Source organism: Salmo salar, chromosome 27, assembly GCF_965601325.2.
Source record: "Salmo salar chromosome 27, fSalSal1, whole genome shotgun sequence".
Taxonomy (NCBI): domain Eukaryota; kingdom Metazoa; phylum Chordata; class Actinopteri; order Salmoniformes; family Salmonidae; genus Salmo; species Salmo salar.
The window spans coordinates 21,978,794-22,003,119 of NC_138317.1; the positions used below are offsets into that span (position 1 = coordinate 21,978,794).

Consider the following 24,326-nt stretch of genomic DNA (forward strand, 5'->3'; position numbering starts at 1 on the left):
GCCCGTCAGGAAGTCCAGGACCCAGTTGCACAGGGCGAGGTTCAGACCTAGGGCCCGAGCTTAGTGATTAGCTTGGAGGGTACTATGGAGTTGAATGCAAATTTTTTGTCAATGAACAGCATTTTTACATAGGTATTCCTCGTCTAAATTGGATAGGGCAGTGTGCAGAGCGATGGCGATTGCATCATCTGTGGATCTATTGTGGCAGTAAGCAAATTGAAGTGGGTCTATGGGGTCAGGTAAGATAGAGGTGATATGATCCTTGACTAGTATCTCAAAGCACTTCATGATGACAGAAGTGAGTGCTACAGGGCGATAGTCATTTTGTTCATTTACCTTCAATTTCTTGGATACAGGAACAATAGTGGACATCTTGAAGCATGTGGGGACAGCTGACTGAGATAGAGATAGATTGAATATGTCCATAAACTCTCCAGCTAGCTGGTCTGCGCATGCTATGAGGACACGGTTAACTTCTCTGGGAAAGGGGGGCAATATTGAGTAGCTTGGATGAATGAGGTGCCCAGAGTAAACTTCCTGCTACTCAGGCCCAAAAGCTAGAATATGCATATAATTAGTAGATTTGGATAGAAAACACTCTGAAGTTTCTAAAACTGTTTGAATGATGTCTGTGAGTATAACAGAACTCATATGGCAGGCAAAAAACCTGAGAACAAATCCAACCAGGAAGTGGGAAATCTGAGGTTTGTAGTTTTTCAAGTGGTTGCCTATCCAATATACAGTGTCTGTGGGGTCATATTGCACTCCTAAGGCTTCCACTAGATGTCAACAGTCTTTAGAACGTTGTTTCAGGCTTCTACTGTGAATGGGAAGAGAATGAGGTGTCTGGCAGTAGGCCATCTTCTCAGTCACGCGCACAGGCGTGAGCACGAACTCCCTTCTCTTTCCTTTACGAAGACAAAGGAATTGTCTGGTTAGAATATTATTTAGGATTTGTGATAAAAACATCCTGAAGATTGATTCTATACATCGTTTGACATGTTTCTACGAACTGCAATGTAACTATTTAGACTTTTCGTCTGGACTAAACGCGCGCTCTTGTGAATTTGGAATGCTGGACTAAACGCACGAACAAAAAGGAGGTATTTGGATATAAATATGGACTTTATTGAAACAAAACAAACATTTATTGTGGAACTGGGATTCTTGGGAGTGCATTCCGATGAAGCTCATCAAAGGTAAGTGAATATTTATAATGCTATTTCTGACTTTTGTTGACTCCACAACATGGCGGGTATCTGTCTAAAGTTTTTGTATTTTTGAGGAATTTGTAATTCGCGCCACGCCTATCATTGGATATTGGAGCAGGTGTTCCGCTAGCGGAACGTCTAGATGTAAGAGGTTAAGGAGAAATGTATCTTTAATTCTATGCATAACAGTTGTATATTTTATCAACATTTATGATGAGTATTTCTGTAAATTGATGTGCTCATTCACCGAAAGTTTTGGAGGCAAAACATTTCTGAACATTACACGCCAATGTAAAATGGGGTTTTTGGATATAAATATGAACTTTATCGAGCAAAACATACATGTATTGTGTAACATGAAGTCCTATGAGTGCCATCTGATGAAGATCATCAAAGGTTAGTTATTCATTTTAGCTGTATTTCTGGTAGCGTCCCACATTTCCCAGAGAGGTTAAGGATGCCGTCTGGGCCAGCAGCCCTGCGAGGGTTAACACGTTTAAATGTCTAACTCACGGTGGCCATGGAGAAGGAGAGCCCACAGTCCTTAGTAGTGGGCCATGTCAGTGGCACTGTGTTATCCTCAAAATGGGCAAAGAAGTTTCTGCCTATAAGAAGGGAGGAGCAAAATGGAGTCGTGATCAGATTTGCCGAAGGGTGGGTGAGAACCTAACTGGCTATATGGACTCAGACAGAATATCCCGATAGAGCCATGTTTCCGTAAAACAGAGTATGTCACAATCCCTGATGCCTCTCCGGAAGGAAATCCTCGCCCTGAGCTCGTGAACTTTATTATCCAGTGACTGAACATTAGCGAGTAATATACTCGGAAGTGGTGGGTGGTGTGCGTGCCTCCTGAGTCAGACTAGAACTCCACTCCAAATACCTCTTCTCCACTGGCGGAGTTTTGGAGCAGCCCCTGGAATCAGTTCAATTGCCCTGTAGGGTACCAACAAAGGATCCGATTCGGGACAGTCGTATTCCTGGTCGTAATGCTGGTAATGCTGGTGATATCCAAAAGTTCTTCCCGGCTGTATGTAATAACACACAAAAATCTGGGCTAATAATGTAGTTTGCAGGCCGAGAGTATGCACCGAATGTGCACCGATTTTACTTGTAGAATTGTGTGAATAAATGTCAGAAGTCAGACGTCTACAGCAGGTGCTCCTTAAAATACAACACACTGAATGATCGGCAGATGAACGCTAAATCCACATTCGGTACGATGTGTGCGAGCCTTGAGAGAATGTGGTTACTTCCCCCTTAATGACAGTACCACATCATCTCACAATAGCTTCCATTCATAAGACACTGTCATTAAAATAATTACAGTAAGGTTAATCATAGAGGACCTGGTCCCTCAATTATCTCAGTGTAACTAGTTACACAATGCTAGGGTTTGATCACGACCAGGGGGAAAAGAGAGACTATGAAAGACTCTCTCTGTTGACTCCTTTGGTTGGTCCTCCTGCTAAGGCTGTAAATGCCACAGCAGAGAAGAAGAAACAATGTGGTTCATTTTCTTAGAGTCCGTTTTCGGTCATGTTTCAACTTGATCCAACGTAGACTGAAGCAGTATATTACAACACATTCTTCCATCTGTCAACCTGCATATCGAATGATCTGGTTCCAATGAATGGCGAGAGTGTGTTCTGTTCTTTAGACGCAATACAGAATCAGAGTCAGTCTCCAGTGGTAATCACTGAGCTATGGCTCAGCAGGACAATAAACCAATCAACTCCTGCTGTGTCCTCCACATAAGCCAATCATCCTATGCTGTGCCATCCGTAGTATTGCAGGAGGAGACAGGTAAATGACTGAACAGAACAGATTCTTTGTTCCCCTTTTGAAATGGGAGAATGGGCCTGGTTCCGTGCCATTTCAGGGTTGTGTTCATTGGGCATGAAACATAATCTTTCTGAACTTGTCAAATAAGGAACAATTGAGAATTTTCATGGTTCAGGTCCAATTCCATATTATCCTAGAGAGACTGGGAGAGGTGAACGTTTGGGGGTACTGGCTTTGTTCTTTTGATTTGATTTGATTTATTTAATTCATGCTCACAGTCGACAAGACTGAATTATGCAGAATGCCCAGCTACATTTAGACAATCCTTAAAAATAGATACTACATTTAATAATAAAAATCCTAACTAACATTTAATTACCGTTTATTTTGTAATCCTCTCCTTCCCCTGATGAACACTGACCATTTCAGTTATTTGTTTCCAGTGTTTATCATTCAATGTGCTTTAGACGATTTAGAATTTATCCCTCTTTTGAGTTCCACATGACAACTTCTCTTCACTTTCTAACAGGAAGAGGTCTCAACTCCCCAGCCATATCTATCTCTCACTCTGTCTCCAATCTCCAAAAGTGTTTGCACTATGTCTAGTTCCCCTAGTCTCTTTGCACACATCCCCTCCGTGTTGCCCTCCTCTCCCTCTCTTTTTATCTTTTTCATTTCCATTTCTTCCCCTCTTCAGTTCATGCTCTGGTCCTAGTTTAATTAGGACTTACTGAAGCAGTCCAGATATACAAAGACCACAGACACAAGGTAAATGTCTTCGCCCACCCTCAACTCTCCCCAGAGACTGATAAGCACCAAGTAAAACTCTGTCTTATGTGAAAAATCCTCTCCTCCTCCAACCCTCTCAGAAGATTCTGATCAAACTGACCAGTAAAACTCTTCCACTTCCTCTGAAAACAAAAAGGGAAGTATTCTACTCAAACAGGTTGGATGTAATTGACTACGCAATATTATAATTTTTTACCGCATACTATTTTGCTAGCAGTTTGGGCACTACATGCTATACAAGGGGAAAACATGGAAATAACAGGTTCAAAAACAGGTAAAAAAAAAAATCCTCTTCAACCAGTGTGGGCACCAAACATAAAAATAAATTGTCAAGCAGAAAAAACATAAAATGTTCCTTAACATCCTAATACTGCTCATTAAATCCTGTTATTAGAGTAAATTAAGACCCTATTAGGATTGGTACATTTACTCATTAAACGTCCCACAACAACAGAAAGCAAAGCTGGAGATGCCTTTAGAGTACTAGGCAATGAAAAACACATCTGAACACGCTGGTCTGAGGATGCATCCCAAATGGCAACTGATTCCCTTTGATGTGCACTATTCATGGGGCTCTGGTCAAAAGGAGTGCACTATATAGGGAATAGGGTGACATTTGGGACAAACATTTACTACACCTATACTTCAAAGACGACCTAGCCGTGGAACACGGGGATACAAATGAGGCAAGGAGTCATGTTATGTTCAAACAGGGAGTAATAGCACTCTGGTAATGTGCCATTTAAATGCAGAGAGCCATTCTGCTACCTCTAGGTAGTTTTTGTACTCTGAAGTCAGTGATCATCAAAGTCGGTGAAGTGCAAGGAACGTCCTGTCTTCAGTCAGCTGCTACGGAGAGGCGGGAAGAGAAGGGGAGGATGGGGGACAGATGGGGGAGAAAGCCCGGGTAATGTCGCCCCGCACTGCTGAGAGATCAGTGTCGCGTTTCGTTTGAACCCTGAGAGGAATGTTCTAGACAAAGATCCTCGCTAGCCCCTCACCACCACTTTGTTGAGTAGTGAGTAGAGTGCATGTTGAACAAGGGCTGCAGTGACTTCTGCAGCACGGCACACACACACACACACACACACACACACACGCACACACACACACACACACACACACACACACACACACACAGCTTAAGGTGTCCGTGTAACAATACTCTTCTAGCATTGTATAAAATCAGTCATCGACACAAACTCCCACTTGTAACACCAGTCATGGAGATTTATTCTGATAAAAACAGCACAAAATTGCACGTCATGCAATGCACGGCTCACCATCCAACTCTGCACACACGCACACTGGCTTGGTGCTTGTTCGCTGGGCAATGTAGTTACCAAAATAGTACAGCAATTACAATATAATATTTTTAGAATGTACCTGATAAAAACAGCACAAAATTGCATGTCATGCAATGCATGCCTCACCATCCAACTCTGCACTCACGCACTGTACAAAATATATGACACCCCCCCCCTCCCCCCCTCCCCCCACCAGACACAGTAAGTTACTAGCTAACATTAGCTGGAATTCTCTACAACAAAATGCACAACAAATATGCACAAAGTAATGCTGCATCTTATGTGTGATGTTCTAATAACATTTACAAACAAAATGACATAAATTGTACATTGAAATCAGCACTTGGGAGTATAAAAATCACTTTTGATGTACAGTGCCTTGTGAAAGTATTCACCCCCTTGGCATTTTTCCTATTTTGTTTTCTTACAAACTGGAATTAAAATGGATCATTGTATACATTTGATGTACACAACATGCCTACCACTTTGAAGATGCTAAATATTTTTTTATTGTGAAACAAACAAGAAATAAGACAAAAAAAAACCTGAAAACTTGAGCTTGCATAACTATTCACCCCCCAAGTCAATACTTTGTAGAGCCACCTTTTGCAGAAATTACAGCTGCAATTCTCTTGGGGTATGTCCCTATAAGCTTGGCACATCTAGCCACTAGGATTTTTGCCCATTCTTCAAGGCAAAACTGCTCCAGCTCCTTCCGCTGGTGTACAGAAAACTTTAAGTCATACCGCAGATTCTCAATTGGATTGAGGTCTGGGCTTTGACTAGGCCATTCCAAGACATTTAAATGTTTTCACTTAAACCACTTGAGTGTTGCTTTAGCAGTATGCTTAGGGTCATTGTCCTGCTGGAAGGTGAACCTCCATCCCAGTCTCAAATCTCTGGAGGACTGAAACAGGTTTCCCTCAAGAATTTCCCTCTATTTAGCGCCATCATTCCTTCAATTCTGACCAGTTTCCCAGTCCCTGCTGATGAAAATCCCCTTGTGCTGGGGACAATAAAAGGCCACTATGTACAGTTTTGTCACACAACACCAATGCCACAGATGTCTCAAGTTTTGAGGGAGCGTGGAATTGGCATGCTGACTTCAGGAATGTCCACCAGAGCTTTTGCCAGATAATTTAATGTTCATTTCTCTACCATAAACCGCCTCCAATGTTGTTTTAGAGAATTTGGTAGTACGTCCAACCAGCTTCACAACCACAAACCAGGTGTAACCAAGCCAGCCCAGGACCTCCACATCCGGCTTTTTCACCTGCGGGATCGTCTGAGACCTGCCACCTGGACAGCAGATGAAACTGAGGAGTATTTCTGTCTGTAATAAAGCCCTTTGTGGAGAAAAAACTTATTCTGATTGGCTGGGCCTGGCTCCCATGTGGGTGGGCCTATGCCCTCGCAGGCCCACCCATGGCTGCGCCCCTGCCCAGTAATGTGAAATCCATAGATTAGGGCCTAATTAACTTATTTCAATTGACTGATATCCTTATATGAACAGTATCTCAGTAAAATCATTGAAATTGTTGCATGTTTATATTTTTGCTCAGTATACAGTATGTTGTATATATTTATCGAAACAATTGATGCAGAAATCCTTTTAATGGTTATGACGCCTCTGAAGAGGGGTATGGAGGGGACAGTAATGTCCCCTATACTCCGCAACTACAGTCTCGCTTCCTCTCTCCCTCCCTCCTTTCTCTCTCTCTCTCTCGCCCTTTTCTCTCTCTCCCACCCCTTTTCTCGTGCCCGCCCTTCTCTCTCTCCCGCCCTTCTCTCTCTCCCGCCCTTCTCTCTCTCTGCCTCCCCCTTGTTCTCTCTCTACCTCCCTCTCATTTGCTCTCTCCCTCTCATTCTCTCTCTCCCTCCCTCTCATTCTCTCTCTCCCTCTCTCTCCATATCTGCAGTGTTTCCACATAATTGGTGTGCTGGTGGTCTCTGGGTCTGTGATCTATATTATTAATCTGCAGCAGTGTCCAATAGATAAACTAAGCTGTTGTCTCAATAAGAGTCTCTTTAGCGGCTCTGGAGGAATTCAAACCCTTGGAAAGTTATTGGGTTAGAGATGTGCTGTAGCATTTACCGACCATAAAAACGAAATCCCCAATGGTTAAAGCTATAGATGCAGTGTTGATATGTTGATATATTTGAAGAGAAATACTCGGAGATCTTTTCATGAAAGACACCAACCACGAATGGGGTTGAATTTTCTCACAGAGAAAACATAAGAAATATCACTTGATAATTTGTGTTATTTTAAAACCAGTAAATGGCCACAATGAATGACATACATTTTTTTATTCAGAAAATGGATACCAACTGTTACATATAAAATGTATAAATAAATACACCGTCACAAAGCAGCTTGAATAATTGTCTAAAATGTTGTCTGTCTATCAAGTGATCTTAGCCTGTGGGCTGTGGGTTGTTAGCTGCTGCCTCAAGTAGCCCCCACAATAGGTACTTTGCATGGAGAACCCTCAACAGAGTAGTTAATTTCATATAGTCTTTATTTCTCATCCCAGAGAGAGAAAGTGTCTGTGATGATGAACAAAGACATTACTGAAGCAGCCCACTTCAACGTTTTCAAGACACACAAGCACACACTCCACTTCAATCCCACATTTAACCCATCAGAAGACCTCAAACAGATGAAAATAATACAAATTAGATAAAAAAAAGGAACATTAAAATGTTTGTGTTTTTACTACTACTGGCCCCTGAGGAAGACCAGGAAGTGTAATCAGCACTGTGACCCAATCAGCCCATGTCCAATCAGCCAATCCTATGGAGGGATTTTGTTAACGAAACCCGTTCTGCCTCCGGAGCAGAGAGAGGTGTGTGAATGTGCCCAAAACAGCGGAAACGGTGTTTAATAACAAAGCAGATGCATTATGCAGAATCCGGACACTCTGCAGGGCCCATTTCCTACGCTACACACACACAACTATCCCATTATAACATGTGGAGCACGCACATGGAGAGTTTCTCTGAGGCGTGGAGAAGCTCATACACCATTTCCCTCTATGGTGGCAGGAAGCTTTAAATAAACATGCATATTGTATGTTCGCAGCAAATATGTGCACGTAATAAGGTAAGGGCCCCAGATTGTGTGTGTGTGTGTGTGTGTGTGTGTGTGTGTGTGTGTGTGTGTGTGTGTGTGTGTGTGTGTGTGTGTGTGTGTGTGTGTGTGTGTGTGTGTGTGTGTGTGTGTGTGGAACGAGGCTTGGCCCCCCTGTTGAAGCATGACTAACTCACAGCGATAGATCACATGCAGAGAGACCACCTGGCGGTGTGGGGATGATGGAAACAGACTCTGAGCTAATGGAAATGGTGGGCCTGTTTTCCTGTTTTCCTGATTCAAACACAGCAGGCTGCGTTTGAGGGGAGAACAGCTCATAATAATTGCTGGAATGGAGTGACTGGAATGGTATCAAACACATGGAAAACATGTTGTTGATGTATTTGATATCATTCCATTGATCCCATGGAAATTATGTGTTTGATCCGTCTTATATCATTCCATTTATTCCCTTCCAGCCATTACTATGAGCCCGTCCTCTCCAATTAAGGTGGCACCAACCCCCTGTTGATTCAAAACCTAGCTAGCATGCTAACGTATGCTCAAATTAACAGTACAACATCTATCATACTAACTTAGGCTCTAATCAACAGTACAACAGATAGCATACTAACAGCTACATGTAATACCAAATAGTAAACCAGATAGCATACTTACCTACAGTAGGCTCAAATCAACAATTCTATTTCCCTCCTGTTTCAAAACCTAGCTAGCATACTAAATTAGGCTCAATCAAAGCCTGAACCAAAATTGGCCTATACGCAAAATGTTAACAAATGTGTGTAATCGCCTTTGAGTGTGGACTGTATTATTATGCATACTGGATGGACTGGATTACGGCGGGCCTGTTGGAGGGCTTGTTGTCCGGACCTCTGGAAGTCTCTATGGGGGTACCACAGGGTTCAATTCTCGGGCCGACTCTTTTCTCTGTAAATATCAATGACGTCGCTTTTGCTGCTGGTGATTCTCTGATCCACCTCTACGCAGACGACACCATTCTGTATATATCTGGCCCTTCTTTCGACACTGTGCTAACAAACCTCCAAACGAGCTTCAATGCCATACAACAATCCTTCCGTGGCCTCCAACTGCTTTTAAATGCAAGTAAAACTAAGTGCATGCTCTTCAACCGATTGCTGCCCGCACCCTCCCGCCCGACCATCCATCACCACTCTGGACGGTTCTTACTTAGAATATGTGGACAACTACAAATACCTAGGTGTCTGCTTAGACTGTAAACTCTCCTTCCAGACTCACATTAAGCATCTCCAATACAAAATTAAATCTGGAATTGGCTTCCTATTTCGCAACAAAGCCTCCTTCACTCATGCTGCCCACCATACCCTCGTAAAACTGACTATCCTACTGATCCTTGACTTTGGCGATGTCATTTACAAAATAGCCTCCAACACCCTACCCAGCAAACTGGATGTAGTCTATCACAGTGCCATCCATTTTGTCACCAAATCCCCATATACTACCCACCACTGCGACCTGTATGCTCTCGTTGGCTGGCCCTCAATACATATTTGTCGCCGAACCCACTTGCTCCAGGTCATCTATAAGTCTCTGCTAGGTAAAGCCCCGCTTAATCTCAGCTCACTGGTACCATAGCAACACCCACCCGTAGCACGCGCTCCAGCATGTACATTTCACTGGTCATCCCCAAAGCCAACACTACCTTTCGCCGCCTTTCCTTCCAGTTCTCTGCTGCCAATGACTGGAACGAATTGCAAAAATCACTGAAGTTGGAGTCTTATATCTCCTTCTCTAACTTTAAGCTGTCTGAGCAGCTTACCGATCACTGTACCTGTACACAGCCAATCTGTAAATAGCACAACCAACTACCTCATTCCTATATTGTTACTTATCCTCTTGCGCTTTTGCACCCCAGTATCTCTACTTGCACATCGTCATCTGCACATCTATCACTCCAGTGTTAATGCTAAATTGTAATTATTTTGCCTCTATGGCCTATTTATTGCCTCACTCTTCTACATTTGCACACACTGTACATAGATTTTTCTACTGTGTTATTGATTGTACATTTGTTTATGTGTAACTCTGTGTTGTTGTTTTTGTCGCACTGCTTTGCTTTATCTTGGCCAGGTCACAGTTGTAAATGAGAACTTGTTCTCAGCTGACCAACCTGGATAAATAAAGGTGAAATAAAAATACAAATAAAATGATATTATGCTCCAAAATGTATATCCACAAGTGTAAGTGATGCTGTTGGTTCATTGATTGTGCAGGGCGGCTTACAGTTAGCTTACAATTATAGTGAATTTGTAAGTGATTTTGAATAGCCTAGTAATTGGGCATTTTTTGTATTTTCATAATTAGTAGGCTGACACATTACCTTTCCTTTATTCAGTTCTTGAGCGCGCAGACAGGCTGAGAACAGTTTATTGAAATATGTTTTGTTGCGAAAACATGTTAATATTGATTTTTCCTAACAGATTTCACTTGGTTTCCCAAATTAAGCACTGGGTAGGTGGAGGAACAAGGTTGGCGAGCCCATGCCATACAGTTTTTGTGGAATTCCATCTGTCGAGCAGTTCCTCAAACAGTGCTTGATGCATAAAGTGCAATAAGTGTTCTTATATTTATTTCAGTAGCTGCTCATATTAAGCACAGCTCTGCTGTAAAACCGAAGTAGCCCTTTCCAGCATAATTGAAAAAAGGACCGTCAGGAAAGCGAGAAGCTTCCATTCGCTATTCGAGTATATGATGACATGTCTTTTTTCCTCTACCCTTGTTCCTGCCCATTTGATCATGGGCCATTCTAAAACAAATTTGATATATTAGTAAAGACAAGATTAAATTGAGAATAGTCTGATGGGTGAAAATATGATCACTTGATGAGAGAACAGCTGTGCAGCCTGAGGCAAGGAACAGAGCACAACAGTAGCCAATAGTTGCACCATGTAGCCCATATTTTGATTTCTAAGACATTCTAATGTTTTGTATCGTTCACAACTGAAGCTGCCAAATAACTCTAAATCTAGCTTATAGGACCTGTTTCAAAAGATCACTTTTACGCTCAACATAGCCACTTTATATGCGCACGTAATAATTCGTTACATTAGACCTGACTTTTAATGGTGAGAAGGTGTTGCTCCTTTTCCTGTCATGACTAAAATAAATCATGGATTTATTGTGATGGTGTACATCACATTGATTTATTAGACGTTTTAAATGTAGATGTTCCAAAGGAACACATCAGCAGCTTGTATGCGGCTTGTATATGTGGCCTGGAGATGCTAAAGTTGTTTATGTTAATTAATGGTCAATTACCATGAGACCAGCAGTCTTTTGCATGACAATAACCAGCTGACAAAATGTCATGACCGCCACAGCCCTAGGCTCAAACAACATAGTCCAACTGTCCCAATAATCCATAACAAAGCGTATGGCTGTGGCACTGTGAAGTGTGCATTTGGACAAGGGGATAGAGTTTCTGGGATCCTTTGCTAAAACGTACATCAGAAATTAAAATGAATCAGAAATATATGAAGATGAAGACCTAAGGTTATAAACCACATTGGAACAGCGTTGAGATTTACCTCGCAGCAGGTCTGGGGCAGTGTGTGGCCAGTTGTATGTCCTCATCAGCTGCCAGTCAAAGTCGTCCTCCTGTCCCTGCTTGTACTCACACAGCCCAGGGTCGGAGTCCTCGTCAAAGGTACAGCCAGCTGTAGGGGAAAGAAAGAGAGGGGAAGTGGTGATTAGAAGGCATCAATAGTGAAGAAATAATTTACCATTGCGTTCAACCAACTTAAAACTCAAACAGTCATTGTGGGTCAAAGTCTATTGCCCTGCTATTCAAGCTAGAAGAATATACACTACATATACAAAAGTATGTGGACACCCCTTCAAATTTGTTCAATTGGCTATTTCAGCCCCACCCGTTGCTGAAAGGTGGATAAAATCGAGCACACAGCCATTCAATCTCCAAAGACAAACATTGCCATTACTGAAGAGCTGCCCCGGTCAATTGTAAGTGCTGTTATTGTGAAGTGGAAACAATGACTCAGCCGCGAAGTGGTAGGCCATACAAGATCCCAGAACGGTTCCGCTGAGTGCTGAAGTGCGTAGGGCATACAAACCCTCGGTTGCAACACTCACTCCCAAGTTCCAGACTGCCTCTGGAAACAACGTTAGAACAAGAACTGTTAGTCGGGAGCTTCATTAAATGGGTTACCATGGCAGAGCAGCCGCAAACAAGCCTAAGATCACCATGCGCAATGCCAAGCGTCGGCTGGAGTGGACTCTGGAGCAGTGGAAACGCGTTCTCTGGAGTGATGAATCACGCTTCACCATCAGGCAGTCTGAAGGACTAATCTGGCTACCTGCCCCAATGCCTAGTGCCAACTGTACATTTTGGTGGAGAAAGAATAATGGTCTGGGGCTGTTTTTCATGGTTCGGGCTAGGCTAGGCCTTCCAGTGAAGGGAATTCTTAACGCCACAGCATACAATGAGATTCTAGATGACTCTGTGCTTCCAACTTTGTAGCAACAGTTTGGAGATGACAAGGCCCCTGTGCACAAAGTGAGGTCCAAACAGAAATGGTTTGTTGAGATCGGTGTGGAAGAACTTGACTGGCCTGCAGAGAGCCCTGACCTCAACCCCATCTAACACCTTTGGGAGGAATTGGAACGCTGACTGCGAGCCAGGTCTAATCACCCAACATCAGTAATGTTCTTGTGGATGAATGGAAGCAAGTCCCCACAGCAATGTTCCAACATCTAGCAGAAAGCCTTCCCAGAAGAGTGATGGCTGTTATAGCAGAAAAGGGGGGACCAACTCCATATGAATGCCCATGATAATGGAATGAGATGTTCGTCAAGCAGGTGTCCACATACTTTTGGTCATGTAGTGTACATACAGTAAATAACTGAAAAAAATGAATATTTCTGAGTTTGTTTTTGTTTGGGTACCACTTTTTTGAGGGGATCAATGAAATGACAAAGAAAATCCATACCACGTAGCTTTACTGTTTTCTTTGGAAAGTGTAAGAGAAAATTGTTCTCAAAGACACAATGAATAATGAGCTCTATTAGAGGGACAACAGCAGCACTGCCACTATGGGCACTCACATGACATCATCACAGGCAGACTATTAAATGCCTACATCAAAAAACTGTAGACTTCGACCAGCTAAAAGCCATATTTTCTGTTCAAATAGCATGTAATAGTGGTAGTCTGGGTGGCATTGCAGCATGGCGACAGGGTCTGGCTGAGTGTAGGAGCCCCATGACCAGGTCTGGCTGAGTGTACCTCTTTTGTCCTCCTGTTCATTTTCCCCTGGGGAATCAATGTGCTGCATCCCAAATGGCACCCTATATAGTGCACTACTTTTGACCAGGGCTCATAGGGAATAGGGTGCCATTTGGGAAAGAGCCATGTTCATTTGGCCCCATTAGCCCTGTGGTGTGAAAATAGCAGGCCAGCTACAGGTCACTGAAATAGGGCTGAGATGACAGGCGGTGGCGGTGGTGCCAGAGTAGGGAGGTCGTGGCACCATCACAGCTGATGGGGATGGCGGGGAGGGTGCGTGTGTGCACGGGGGGGCTCTCAGCCAGACAGTGAGTGAAGGTGACCTTTACCACCCTGTCAAGCTCATCATCCCAATTCATAGTACCCTCTCTCAGCTCTAATCATATCAACCACAGGCTTTAAAGCCAGCAGCTACATAATAACTGAGAACACAATGGTCCTACATGAAACACAATCGCTAAACGCTGCATATCTACTATGCCCAAATAATGGACAATACATAACATGACATATTGTGCACAGCAGTGGTGGTCAGTGCCGTTTAAGATGAGGACATTTTTGGCCTTCTATTACAGCATATTAGATGACTGGCATTCATATTCCATTCACCCAGTTCAATGTAACAGCAGTTTAGACTACTACATGATACTCTAATTATCCAAGCGAAACATCTACCAACAACCTCCATCGTTGTCTCAATATTAGCTAAAGTAATGTCATAGTCAGCATAGCTAATAGAACTAACGCGTTAGTAAACTCGCAACAATCATGCAGTAACGTTAGTGAACAGTCAGTTAGCAGTTACACTGGCGGGCCCCGGTGGCAATTGGTAAGATTTTGGTATTACTTTGACTTGGAAGAGTTCCAGTGTTATGTTGGAAGTCAAAGCCAGCTAGCTAACATAGCATCATTATGATAGAGCTGGGTGTTTCAGTAGGGTAAACTATCTAGCTGCATTTGCTAGCTAAGTAACGTTAAGTGAAACTGAAGGTGAAAGAAAGTGAGAAAAAAATGACAATCTCTCTCTCTCTCTCTCTCTCTCTCTCTCTATTCCTCTCTTGCTTCTCCTTCATTTTCGAAGATATGAATTTATTAAAAACTGTTAAACTATTGTTTTTCTCTCTCTTTGAGTCAACTACTCACCACATTTTATACACTGCAGTGCAAGCTAGCTGTAGCTTATGCTTTCAGTACTAAATTAATTCCTGATCCTTTGATTGGGTGGACATGTTGCAAGAGCTCTGATGGGCTGGAGGACCTCCTCTGGTAGTTGTCATAATTACTGTGTAAGTCTATGGAAGGGGGTGGGAACGATGAGCCTCCTAGGATTTGTATTGAAGTCAATGTACCCAGAGGAGGAAGGAAGCAGGCTGTCCCCCGGCTACACCATCGTGCTGCCATCGTGCTAACTGATCATATTAGGCCTTGGCAGGAGCAGAACACTGAACAGGACTCGTGTTAAAGAGCCACTCTGACTCCATGCCAGGCCCTGCTTAAAAGGCATCCCACCTAGCTGGCTGAAACACACGTACACGCACACACCAGTCGCCCGCTGTTCTCTTTTGTGTTCTGTTTGGGAAACCCATCTGTTTTCTTTTTTAATTTGGACTAACTTTTCTCCTGTTTGAAACAGCAGGCTGGCAGAAAGCATTCGCTTTGCAATAAACAACCAAGACAGTTTCTCTTTCTCCTCTGGTCTTTAAGGGAGACGCCGTCTGCTAATTTGGGGACTACTTTCCCCCTTTTCTTCCAGCTGACTAACACGTACCCCCCCCCCCCCCCCCCCCCCCCCCTCCCAATCTCCTCCCTGTCCCTGCCCTCATCCCCTTTTCCCCTAGTCCCCTCCTCCCTGTATCCGCCAGTGAGCTGTGTGTTTCCGGGTGTGTAAGCAGATTAATTGCTGGTTGTTGTGCTAGCCATCCGCTGCTCAGGCTGTGGAGAGGAAGAGTAGAGGGGGAGGAGAGGAGAAATTGAGAGGAAGACGAGGAGGAGAGGGAAGGCATTACCCATGGCTTAGCCTTAAACAAAGTTTCTCCTCCATGGAGGACGACTTGCTTGGTTTCAGGAAGAGAATGTCACCATCATCAGATACGTTCCACTGAATTCCCTCATTAACTCATCCTTCCTATGCTCAACTGCTACACACACACACATTCCTCTGTGCCCAAATGAGCTTTTCATGGGCCAAGCCCATGCAATTAGAACAGTCATGTGCATTTGTAGGTATCTAAGGTGTGTGTGTGTGTGTGTGTGTGTGTGTGTGTGTGTGTGTGTGTGTGTGTGTGGTGTGTGTGTGTGTGTGTGTGTGTGTGTGTGTGTGTGTGTCTGAGACGAGTAATCTAATTAAATATTCACGTGAACAAAATTATGACAAACTTCTGTAATTTCTGCTAAAATTTACAGTGGAAAGGTTTGTAACAATAAATTATGAATGTGTGTTTACTAATAACAGAAAACAGACCAGACGCAACTGTCACACCCTGATCTGTTTCACCTGTCTTGTGATTGTTTCCAACCCCCACCAGGTGTCTCCTATTACCTCTTGTTTATTTATACCTGCGTTTTCTGTTTGTTGCCAGTTTGTCTTGTCCCGTCAAGTCCTACCAGCGTGTTCCTATACTCTAGTTTTTGCTTTTTCTAGTCTTCCCAGTTCTGACCTTTCTGCCTGTCCTGACCCTGAACCTGCCTGCCGTCCTGTACCTGCCTGACTCTGATTTGGATTACGATTCTTTGCCTTCCTTGACCTAACGATTGCCTGCCCCTTGTATTGTAATAAACTCTGAGACTCATACTATCCGCCTCCTGTGTCTACATCTGGGTCTTAGCCTGAGCTGTGACAGCAGAGCACTTTCTGATGTTTAAACTGTCCAGAGACAACAGCAACCAAAGTGCCATTCTCTCCCCATGTGGCAGCCATTAGTCTTTAGCTAATTGAACAGATAGCACACGGCCACACACTCACACACACATACACAAACACACACACACACAGATCAGGTTGTAAACATACAGATTGAAAACATTGAATCACACACCGATGGGGCTACCATTTACATGGTAGGACAGGGCCCAAAATAAATAAATTAAGCCCCTAGCTGTCGCTACTGACATGTCTTGGAGGTAGTAGCGAGAGAGAGAGAGAGAGAGAGAGAACAACGCCGTATGAATACAAATAAGTCTGTAGGAAAAGATGCCTCTGAACTTTAAAGTTACGAGAGGCAAAATGTTGAACAACATCCCCAGCTTGTAGACCCTGTAGATAAAACACTAAACCCTGAAGCTTCCTTACCTCTTCCTCTAACTCCCCCCCCCCACCCCCCCCCACCCACGGTTTCCTGGCAACAGTTTATAATCCTGTTAAAACAAATGTGACTCTAACTACAAATGTGAATAACTAAAACACTCAATCGGGAATGATTGATCTCAAAGGACATTGGTTATTTCAACTTAATGACTGCCTCAGGACCAGAGACTGAAGGACGCACCGATCGCTGCCATCTGTGATGACATATAACTCCACGCCACCAGTGGCATATCAACTAGAATCAAATGTACCATCCAATCCCTACAAAATTCAAATTTTTACTACATAATAAAACATATGAAATTCCAATTTGCTATCCCTATCTCTTTCACTGCTTTCACATTTCAGCACCCACCATATTGTGTATCTACAGTACGCTTATTGAAAAACTTAAAATAACCATCAACTGAATCATCCCAGCCCTATATATACTGGAAAGCTTGGGCAAATATAGAACTAACCAGCTGTATTAAACTGGCCACCTTCTAAACACAACTCTTCAAAGGCAGGAGAGGAGAAGAAGAGAAGACAAAGTAGAGGACAGGAGGAAGTTGACAGGATGGGATGGACAGAAAGTGATACATACAGTACTAGTCAAAAGTTTGGACACACCTTCTCATTCAAGGTTTGTCTTTATTTTTACTATTTTCTACATTATAGAATAATAGTGAAGACATCAAAACTATTAAATAACACATATGGAATCATATAGTAACCAAAAAAGTGTTAACCTGTTAGGGCTAGGGGGCAGTATTGACACGGATGGATAAAAAACGTACCCGATTTAATCTGGTTACTACTTCTGCCCAGTAACTAGAATATGCATATAATTATTGGCTTTGGATAGAAAACACTCCAAAGTTTCTAAAACTGTTTGAATGGTGTCTGTGAGTATAACAGAACTCAAATGGCAGGTCAAAACCTGAGAGATTCCTTTACAGGAAGTGGCCTGTCTGACCATTTATTGTCTTTCTTTGACATCTCATTCAATTACAAAGGATCTCTGCGGTAACGTGACACTTCCCACGGCTCCAATAGGCTCTCAGAGCCCGGGAAAAACCTGAATGTCGTCATTTCAGCCCCAGGCTGAAACACATTATCGCCTTTCTCAAGTGGCCGATCAAGGGACTGTGGGCTTAGGCGCGTGCACTGGCCGCCCCCGTCTTTGTGTTTTTTCCTCTGTTTGCCGAAAAGGAGATTCCCGGTCGGAATATTATCGCTTTTTTACAAGATAAATTGCATAAAAATTGATTTGAAACAGCGGTTGACATGCTTCGAAGTACGGTATTGGAATATTTAGATTTTTTTTGTCACGAATTGCGCCATGCGCACGACCCTGATTTACCATTTCGGATAGTGTCTGGGACGCACGAACAAAACGCCGCTATTTGGATATAACGATGGATTACTTTGGACCAAACCAACATTTGTTATTCAAGTAGCAGTCCTGGGAGTGCATTCTGACGAAGACAACAAAAGGTAATCAAACTTTTATAATAGTAAATCTGATTTTGGTGAAGGCTAAACTTGCCGGTTGTCTAAATAGCTAGCCCGTGATGGCTGGGCTATGTACTTAGAATATTGCAAAATGTGCTTTCACCAAAAAGCGATTTTAAAATCGGACATATCGAGTGCATAGAGGAGTTCTGTATCTATAATTCTTGAAATAAATTGTTATGCTTTTTGTGAACGTTTATCGTGAGTAATTTAGTAAATTGTTAGTAAATTCCCCGGAAGTTTGCGGGGGGTATGCTAGTTCTGAACGTCACATGCTAATGTAGAAAGCTGTTTTTTGATATAAATATGAACTTGATTGAACAAAACATGCATGTATTGTATAACATAATGTCCTAGGTGTGTCATCTGATGAAGATCATCAAAGGTTAGTGCTGCATTTAGCTGTCTTCTGGGTTTTTGTGACATTATATGCTAGCTTGAAAAATGGGTGTCTGATTATTTCTGGCTTGGTACTCTGCTGACATAATCTAATGTTTTGCTTTCGTTGTAAAGCCTTTTTGAAATCGGACAGTGTGGTTAGATTAACGAGAGTCTTGTCTTTAAATAGCTGTAAAATAGTCATATGTTTGAGAAATTGAAGTAATAGGATTTTTAAGGTATTTGAAAATCGCGCCACAGGATTCAACTGGCTGTTACGTAGGTGGGACGAATTCGTCCCGCCTGCCCTAGAGAGGTTAAACAAATCAAAATATATTCATTCTCTCAACCAGATTCACCTGGAATGATTTTCCAACAGTCTTGAAGGAGTACCCACATATGCTGAGCACTTGTTGGCTGCTTTTCATTCTCTCTGCGGTCCAACTCATCCCAAACCATCTCAATTGGGTGGAGGTCGGGTGATTGTGGAGGCCAGGTCATCTGATACTGGACTACATCACTCTCCTTCTTAGTCAAATAGCCCTTACACAGGTGTGTTGGGTCATTGTCCTGTAGAAAAACAAATGATAGTCCCACTAAGCGCAAACCAGATGGAATGGCGTATTGCTGCAGAATGCTGTGGTAGCCATACTGCTTAAGTGTGCCTTGAATTCTAAATAAATCACTGACAGTGTCACCAGCAAAGCACCCCACACCATCACACCTCCTCCTCCATGCTTCACGGTGGAAACTACACATGCAGAGATCATTCGTTCACCTACTTTGCATCTCACAAAGACACAGCGGTTGGAACCAAAAATCTCAAATTTGGACTCATCAGACCAAAGGACAGAGTTCCACCGGTCTAACATCCATTGCTCATGTTTCTTGCCCGAGCAAGTCTCTTCTTAAAATTGGTGTCCTTGGAAGTGGTTTCTTTGCAGCAATTTTCCTCTGAACAGTTGATGTTGAGATGTGTCTGTTACTTCAAATGAAATAAAATTGTATTTGTCACATGTGCCGAATACAACAGGTGTAGACCTTACTGTGAAATGCTTACTTACAAGCCCTTAACCAATAATACAGTTCAAGAAATAGAGTTAAGGAAATATTTACTATATAAACTAGAGTTTTTTTTTAAATTACATAACTATAATGTAAATAGTCTGGGTGGCCATTTGATTAATTGCTCAGCAGTCTTATGGCTTGGGGGTAGAAGCTGTTACAGAGCCTTTTCGTCCCAGACTTGGCGCTCTGGTACCGCTTGCCTTGCGGTAGCAAGTCTATGACTTGGGTGACTGGTGTCTTTGACAATGTTTTTAGCCTTCCTCTGACACTGTCTAGTATATAGGTCCTGGATGTCAGGAAGCTTGCCCCCAGTGATGTACTGGGCAGCACCACTACTCTTTGTAGTGCCTTACGGTCAGATGCCATACCAGGCGGTGATGCAACCGGTCAGGATGATCTCGATGGTGCAGCTGTAGGAATTTTTAAGGATCTGGGGACCCATACCAAATCTTTTCAGTCTCCTGATGGGGAAAAGGTGTTGTCGTGCCCTCTTCACAACTGTCTCGGTGTGTTTGAACAACGACACACATGGCGTCACACACATGGCGCCGACAGAGATTGTCGTCTCACTTCGCGTTCTTAGGAAACTATGCAGCATTTTGTTTTTTTGTATGTATTATTTCTTACATTGTAACCCCAGGAAATAAGTCTTATTACATACAGCCGGAAATAACTATTGGATATAATAGCAACGTCAACTTACCAACATTATGACCAGGAATACGTCTTTCCCGAAGCGGATCCTCTGTTTGGACCACCACCCAGGACAATGGATCGGATCCCAGTAGGCAACCCAAAACAACAGCGCCACAGAAGGGGCAGATGGAGCGGTCTTCTGGTCAGGCTCCATAGACGGGCACATTGCTCACCACTCCCGAGTATACTACTCGCCAATGTCCAGTCTCTTGACAACAAGGTAAACAAAATTGAAGCAAGGGTTGCCTTCCAGAGAGACATCAGAGATTGTAACTTTCTCTGTTTCACAGAGAAACTTGGCTCACTCGGGATATGTTATCAGAGTCGGTACAGCCACTCTTCGATTATAATCACAGTCATGTATCCCCCCCCCCAAGCAGACACCTCAACAGCCCTGAAAGATCTTCATTGGACTCTATGTAAACTGGAAACCATATATCCTGAGGCTGCATTTATTGTAGCTGGGGACTTTAACAAACATAATCTTAAAACAAGATCCTCGGTGTATACATCAGGGACAAACTGAAATGGTCCACCCACACAGAGAGCGTGGTGAAGAAGGTGCAACAGCGCCTCTTCAACCTCAGGAGGGAGAAGCTTGGCTTGTCACCAAAAACACTCACAAACTTTTACAGATGCACAATCGAGAGCATTCTGTCGGGCTGTATCACCGCCTGGTACGGCTACTGCTCCGCCCACAACTGTAAGGCTCTCCAGAGGGTAGTGAGGTCTGCACAACGCATCACTTGTGTGTATAAGATAGTTGTTGTGAAATTGTTAGATTACTTGTTATATATTACTGCACGGTCGGAAATAGAAGCACAAGCATTTTGCTACACTTGCATTAACATCTGCTAACCATGTGTAAGTGACCAATACAATTTGATTTCATTTGATTTGATGATAGTTTGTTGGTGATGTAGACACCACGGAACTTGAAACTCTCGACCCGCTCCACTTCAGCCCCATTGATGTTAATGGGGGCCTGTTCCGCACTCCTTTTCCTATAACCCACGATCAGCTCCTTTGTCTTGCTCACATTGAGGGAGAGGTTGTTGTTCTGGCACCACACTGCCAGGTCTCTGACCTCCCTATAGGCTGTCTCATCATTGTCAGTGATCAGGCCTACCACTGTTGTGTGTCAGCAAACTTAATGATGTGTTGGAGTCGTGCTTGGCCAGGCAGTCGTGGGTGAACAGGGAGTACAGGAGGGGACTTAGCACGCAACCCTGAGGGGCCCCGTGTTGAGGATCAGTGTGGCAGATGTGTTGGTTCCTACCCTTTATAGAAAAGTTTGTGGTCATACGCACATCCTTAAAAACATAGGTGCTGGGCTAGAAAAGAATACTTGTATAGAACAAGAAGGCCCGCACACTGTTAACTTCTTGGTGACAGGGGGCAGAATTCAGAAATTCAGATGAATAACATGCCCAAATTAAACTGCCTGCTACTCAGGCCCAGAAGGTAGGATTTGCATATTATTAGTAGATTTGGATAGAAACCACTCTGAAGTTTCTAGAACTGTTTGAATGATGTCTGTGAGTATAACAGAACTCATATGGCAGGCAAAAACCTGAGAAAAAAATCCAACCAGGAAGTGACTTGTAGTTTTTCTATCTAATCCCTATTCAAACTACAGTGTCTGTGGGGTCATTTTGCAGTTCCTAAGGCTTCCACTAGATGTCAACAGTCTTTAGAACCTTGTTTTATGCTTCTACTGTTACTGGACAAAGAATAGGAACTGACTCAAGCCTGGGACCAACGAGTTGTTTACTGCGCAGGCACGCAAGGGTGCGCCCTTCCTTCTTTTTCCTCTGTAATGAATACGCTATTGTCTGGTTGGAATATTATCGAAGATTTATGTTAAAAAGACCCTAAGGATTGATTGTAAACATCGTTTGACATGTTTCTACGAGCGGTAATGGAACTATTTGACTTTGTCTCTGGTTTTGCGCTCTCGCATTATGCCTTTGGATTAGTGATCTGAACGCGCGAACAAAACGGAGGTATTTGGACATAAATATGGAGTTTATCAAACAAAACAAACATTTATTGTGGAAGTGGGAGTCCTGGGAGTGCATTCCGACGAAGATCAGCAAAGGTAAGTGAAGTTTATAATGCTAATTCTGAGTTTAGTTGACCCCAGAACTTGGCAGGTAACTGTATAGCTTGCTTTGATGGCTGAGCTCTGTACTCAGAATATTGAAAAATGTGTTTTCGCCGTAAAGCTATTTTAAAATCTGACACAGCGGTTGCATTAACCTGTTATGGCTAGGGGGCAGTATTTTCACGGCTGGATAAAAAACGTACCCGATTTAATCTGGTTACCACTCCTACCCAGTAACTAGAATATGCATATACTTATTACATATGGATAGAAAACACCCTAAAGTTTCTAAAACTGTTTGAATGGTGTCTGTGAGTATAACAGAACTCATTTGGCCGGCAAAAACCTGACAAGGTTTCAGGCAGGAAGTGGCCTGTCTGACAAGGTGTCGTTCTTCTTGTCTCTGTTTATTGAAGAGTGAGGATCTTAGCTGTCCCGTGACACTTCCTACGGCTGCCATAGGGTCTCAGAAGGCGGTAAAAAGCTGAATCGTGGCTTTGCAGGCTCTGGCTGAAAAAAAGTAGCGCGTTTGGGTAGTGGCTGGTTACAGTACTGTGAGACTCAGGCTCGTGCCCGCGTCGACCGAAAGCTTTGTTTACGTTCCTCTGTTTAGCTAAAAGGAGATTCCCGGTCGGAATATTATCGCTTTTTTTACGAGAAAAATGGCATAAAAATGGATTTTAAACAGCGGTTGACATGCTTCGAAGTACGGTAATGGAATATTTAGAATTTTTTTGTCACGAATTGCGCCATGCGCACGACCCTGATTTACCATTTCAGATAGTGTCTGGGACGCACGAACAAAACGCCGCTATTCGGATATAACGATGGATTATTTTGGACCAAACCAACATTTGCTATTGAAGTAGCAGTCCTGGGAGTGCATTCTGACGAAGACAACAAAAGGTAATCAAACTTTTATAATAGTAAACCTGATATTGGTGAGTGCTAAACTTGCCGGGTGTCTAAATAGCTAGCCCGTGATGCCTGGGCTATGTACTTAGAATATTGCAAAATGTGCTTTCACCAAAAAGCTATTTTAAAATCGGACATATCGAGTGCATAGAGGAGTTCTGTATCTATAATTCTTAAAATATTTGTTATGCTTTTTGTGAACGTTTATCGTGAGTAATTTAGTAAATTCTTAGTGAATTCGCCGGAAGTTTGCGGGGGGTATGCTAGTTCTGAACGTCACATGCTAATGTAAAAAGCTGGTTTTTGATATAAATATGAACTTGATTGAACAAAACATGCATGTATTGTATAACATAATGTCCTAGGGTTGTCATCTGATGAAGATCATCAAAGGTTAGTGCTGCATTTAGCTGTCTTCTGGGTTTTTGTGACATTATATGCTAGCTTGAAAAATGGGTGTCTGATTATTTCTGGCTTGGTACTCTGCTGACATAATCTAATGTTTTGCTTTCGTTGTAAAGGCTTTTTGAAATCGGACAGTGTGGTTAGATAAAGGAGAGTCTTATCTTTAAAATGCTGTGAAATAGTGTTATTTTCGAAAAATTGAAGTTTTTGTATTTTTGAGGAATTTGTAATTCACGCCTATCATTGGATATTGGAGCAGGTGTTCCGCTAGCGGAACGTCTAGATGTAAGAGTTAAGGAGAAGTGTATCTATAATTCTTTCAATAACTGTTGTAAATTTTATCAACGTTTATGATGAGTATTTTTGTAAATTGATGTGCTCATTCACCAAAGGTATTGGAGGGAATACATTTTCTGAACATCACACGCCGATGTAAAATGGGGTTTATGGATATAAATATGAACTTTATCAAGCAGAACATACATGTAT

General features: G+C 42.8%; 1 protein-coding gene across 8 annotated transcripts in view; it reads right to left on the reverse strand.

Moving 5' to 3' along the window:
* Nucleotides 1-24,326, reverse strand: part of LOC106588628 (receptor-type tyrosine-protein phosphatase U) — a 283,302-nt gene that overhangs the window by 157,114 nt on the left and 101,862 nt on the right. For all 8 annotated transcript variants that reach the window (XM_045709315.2, XM_045709322.2, XM_045709317.2 and 5 more), the window contains exon 2: nt 11,753-11,881. In XM_045709315.2, coding sequence (XP_045565271.2) covers nt 11,753-11,881 — 129 coding nt within the window. The remainder of the gene's footprint in view (nt 1-11,752; nt 11,882-24,326) is intronic.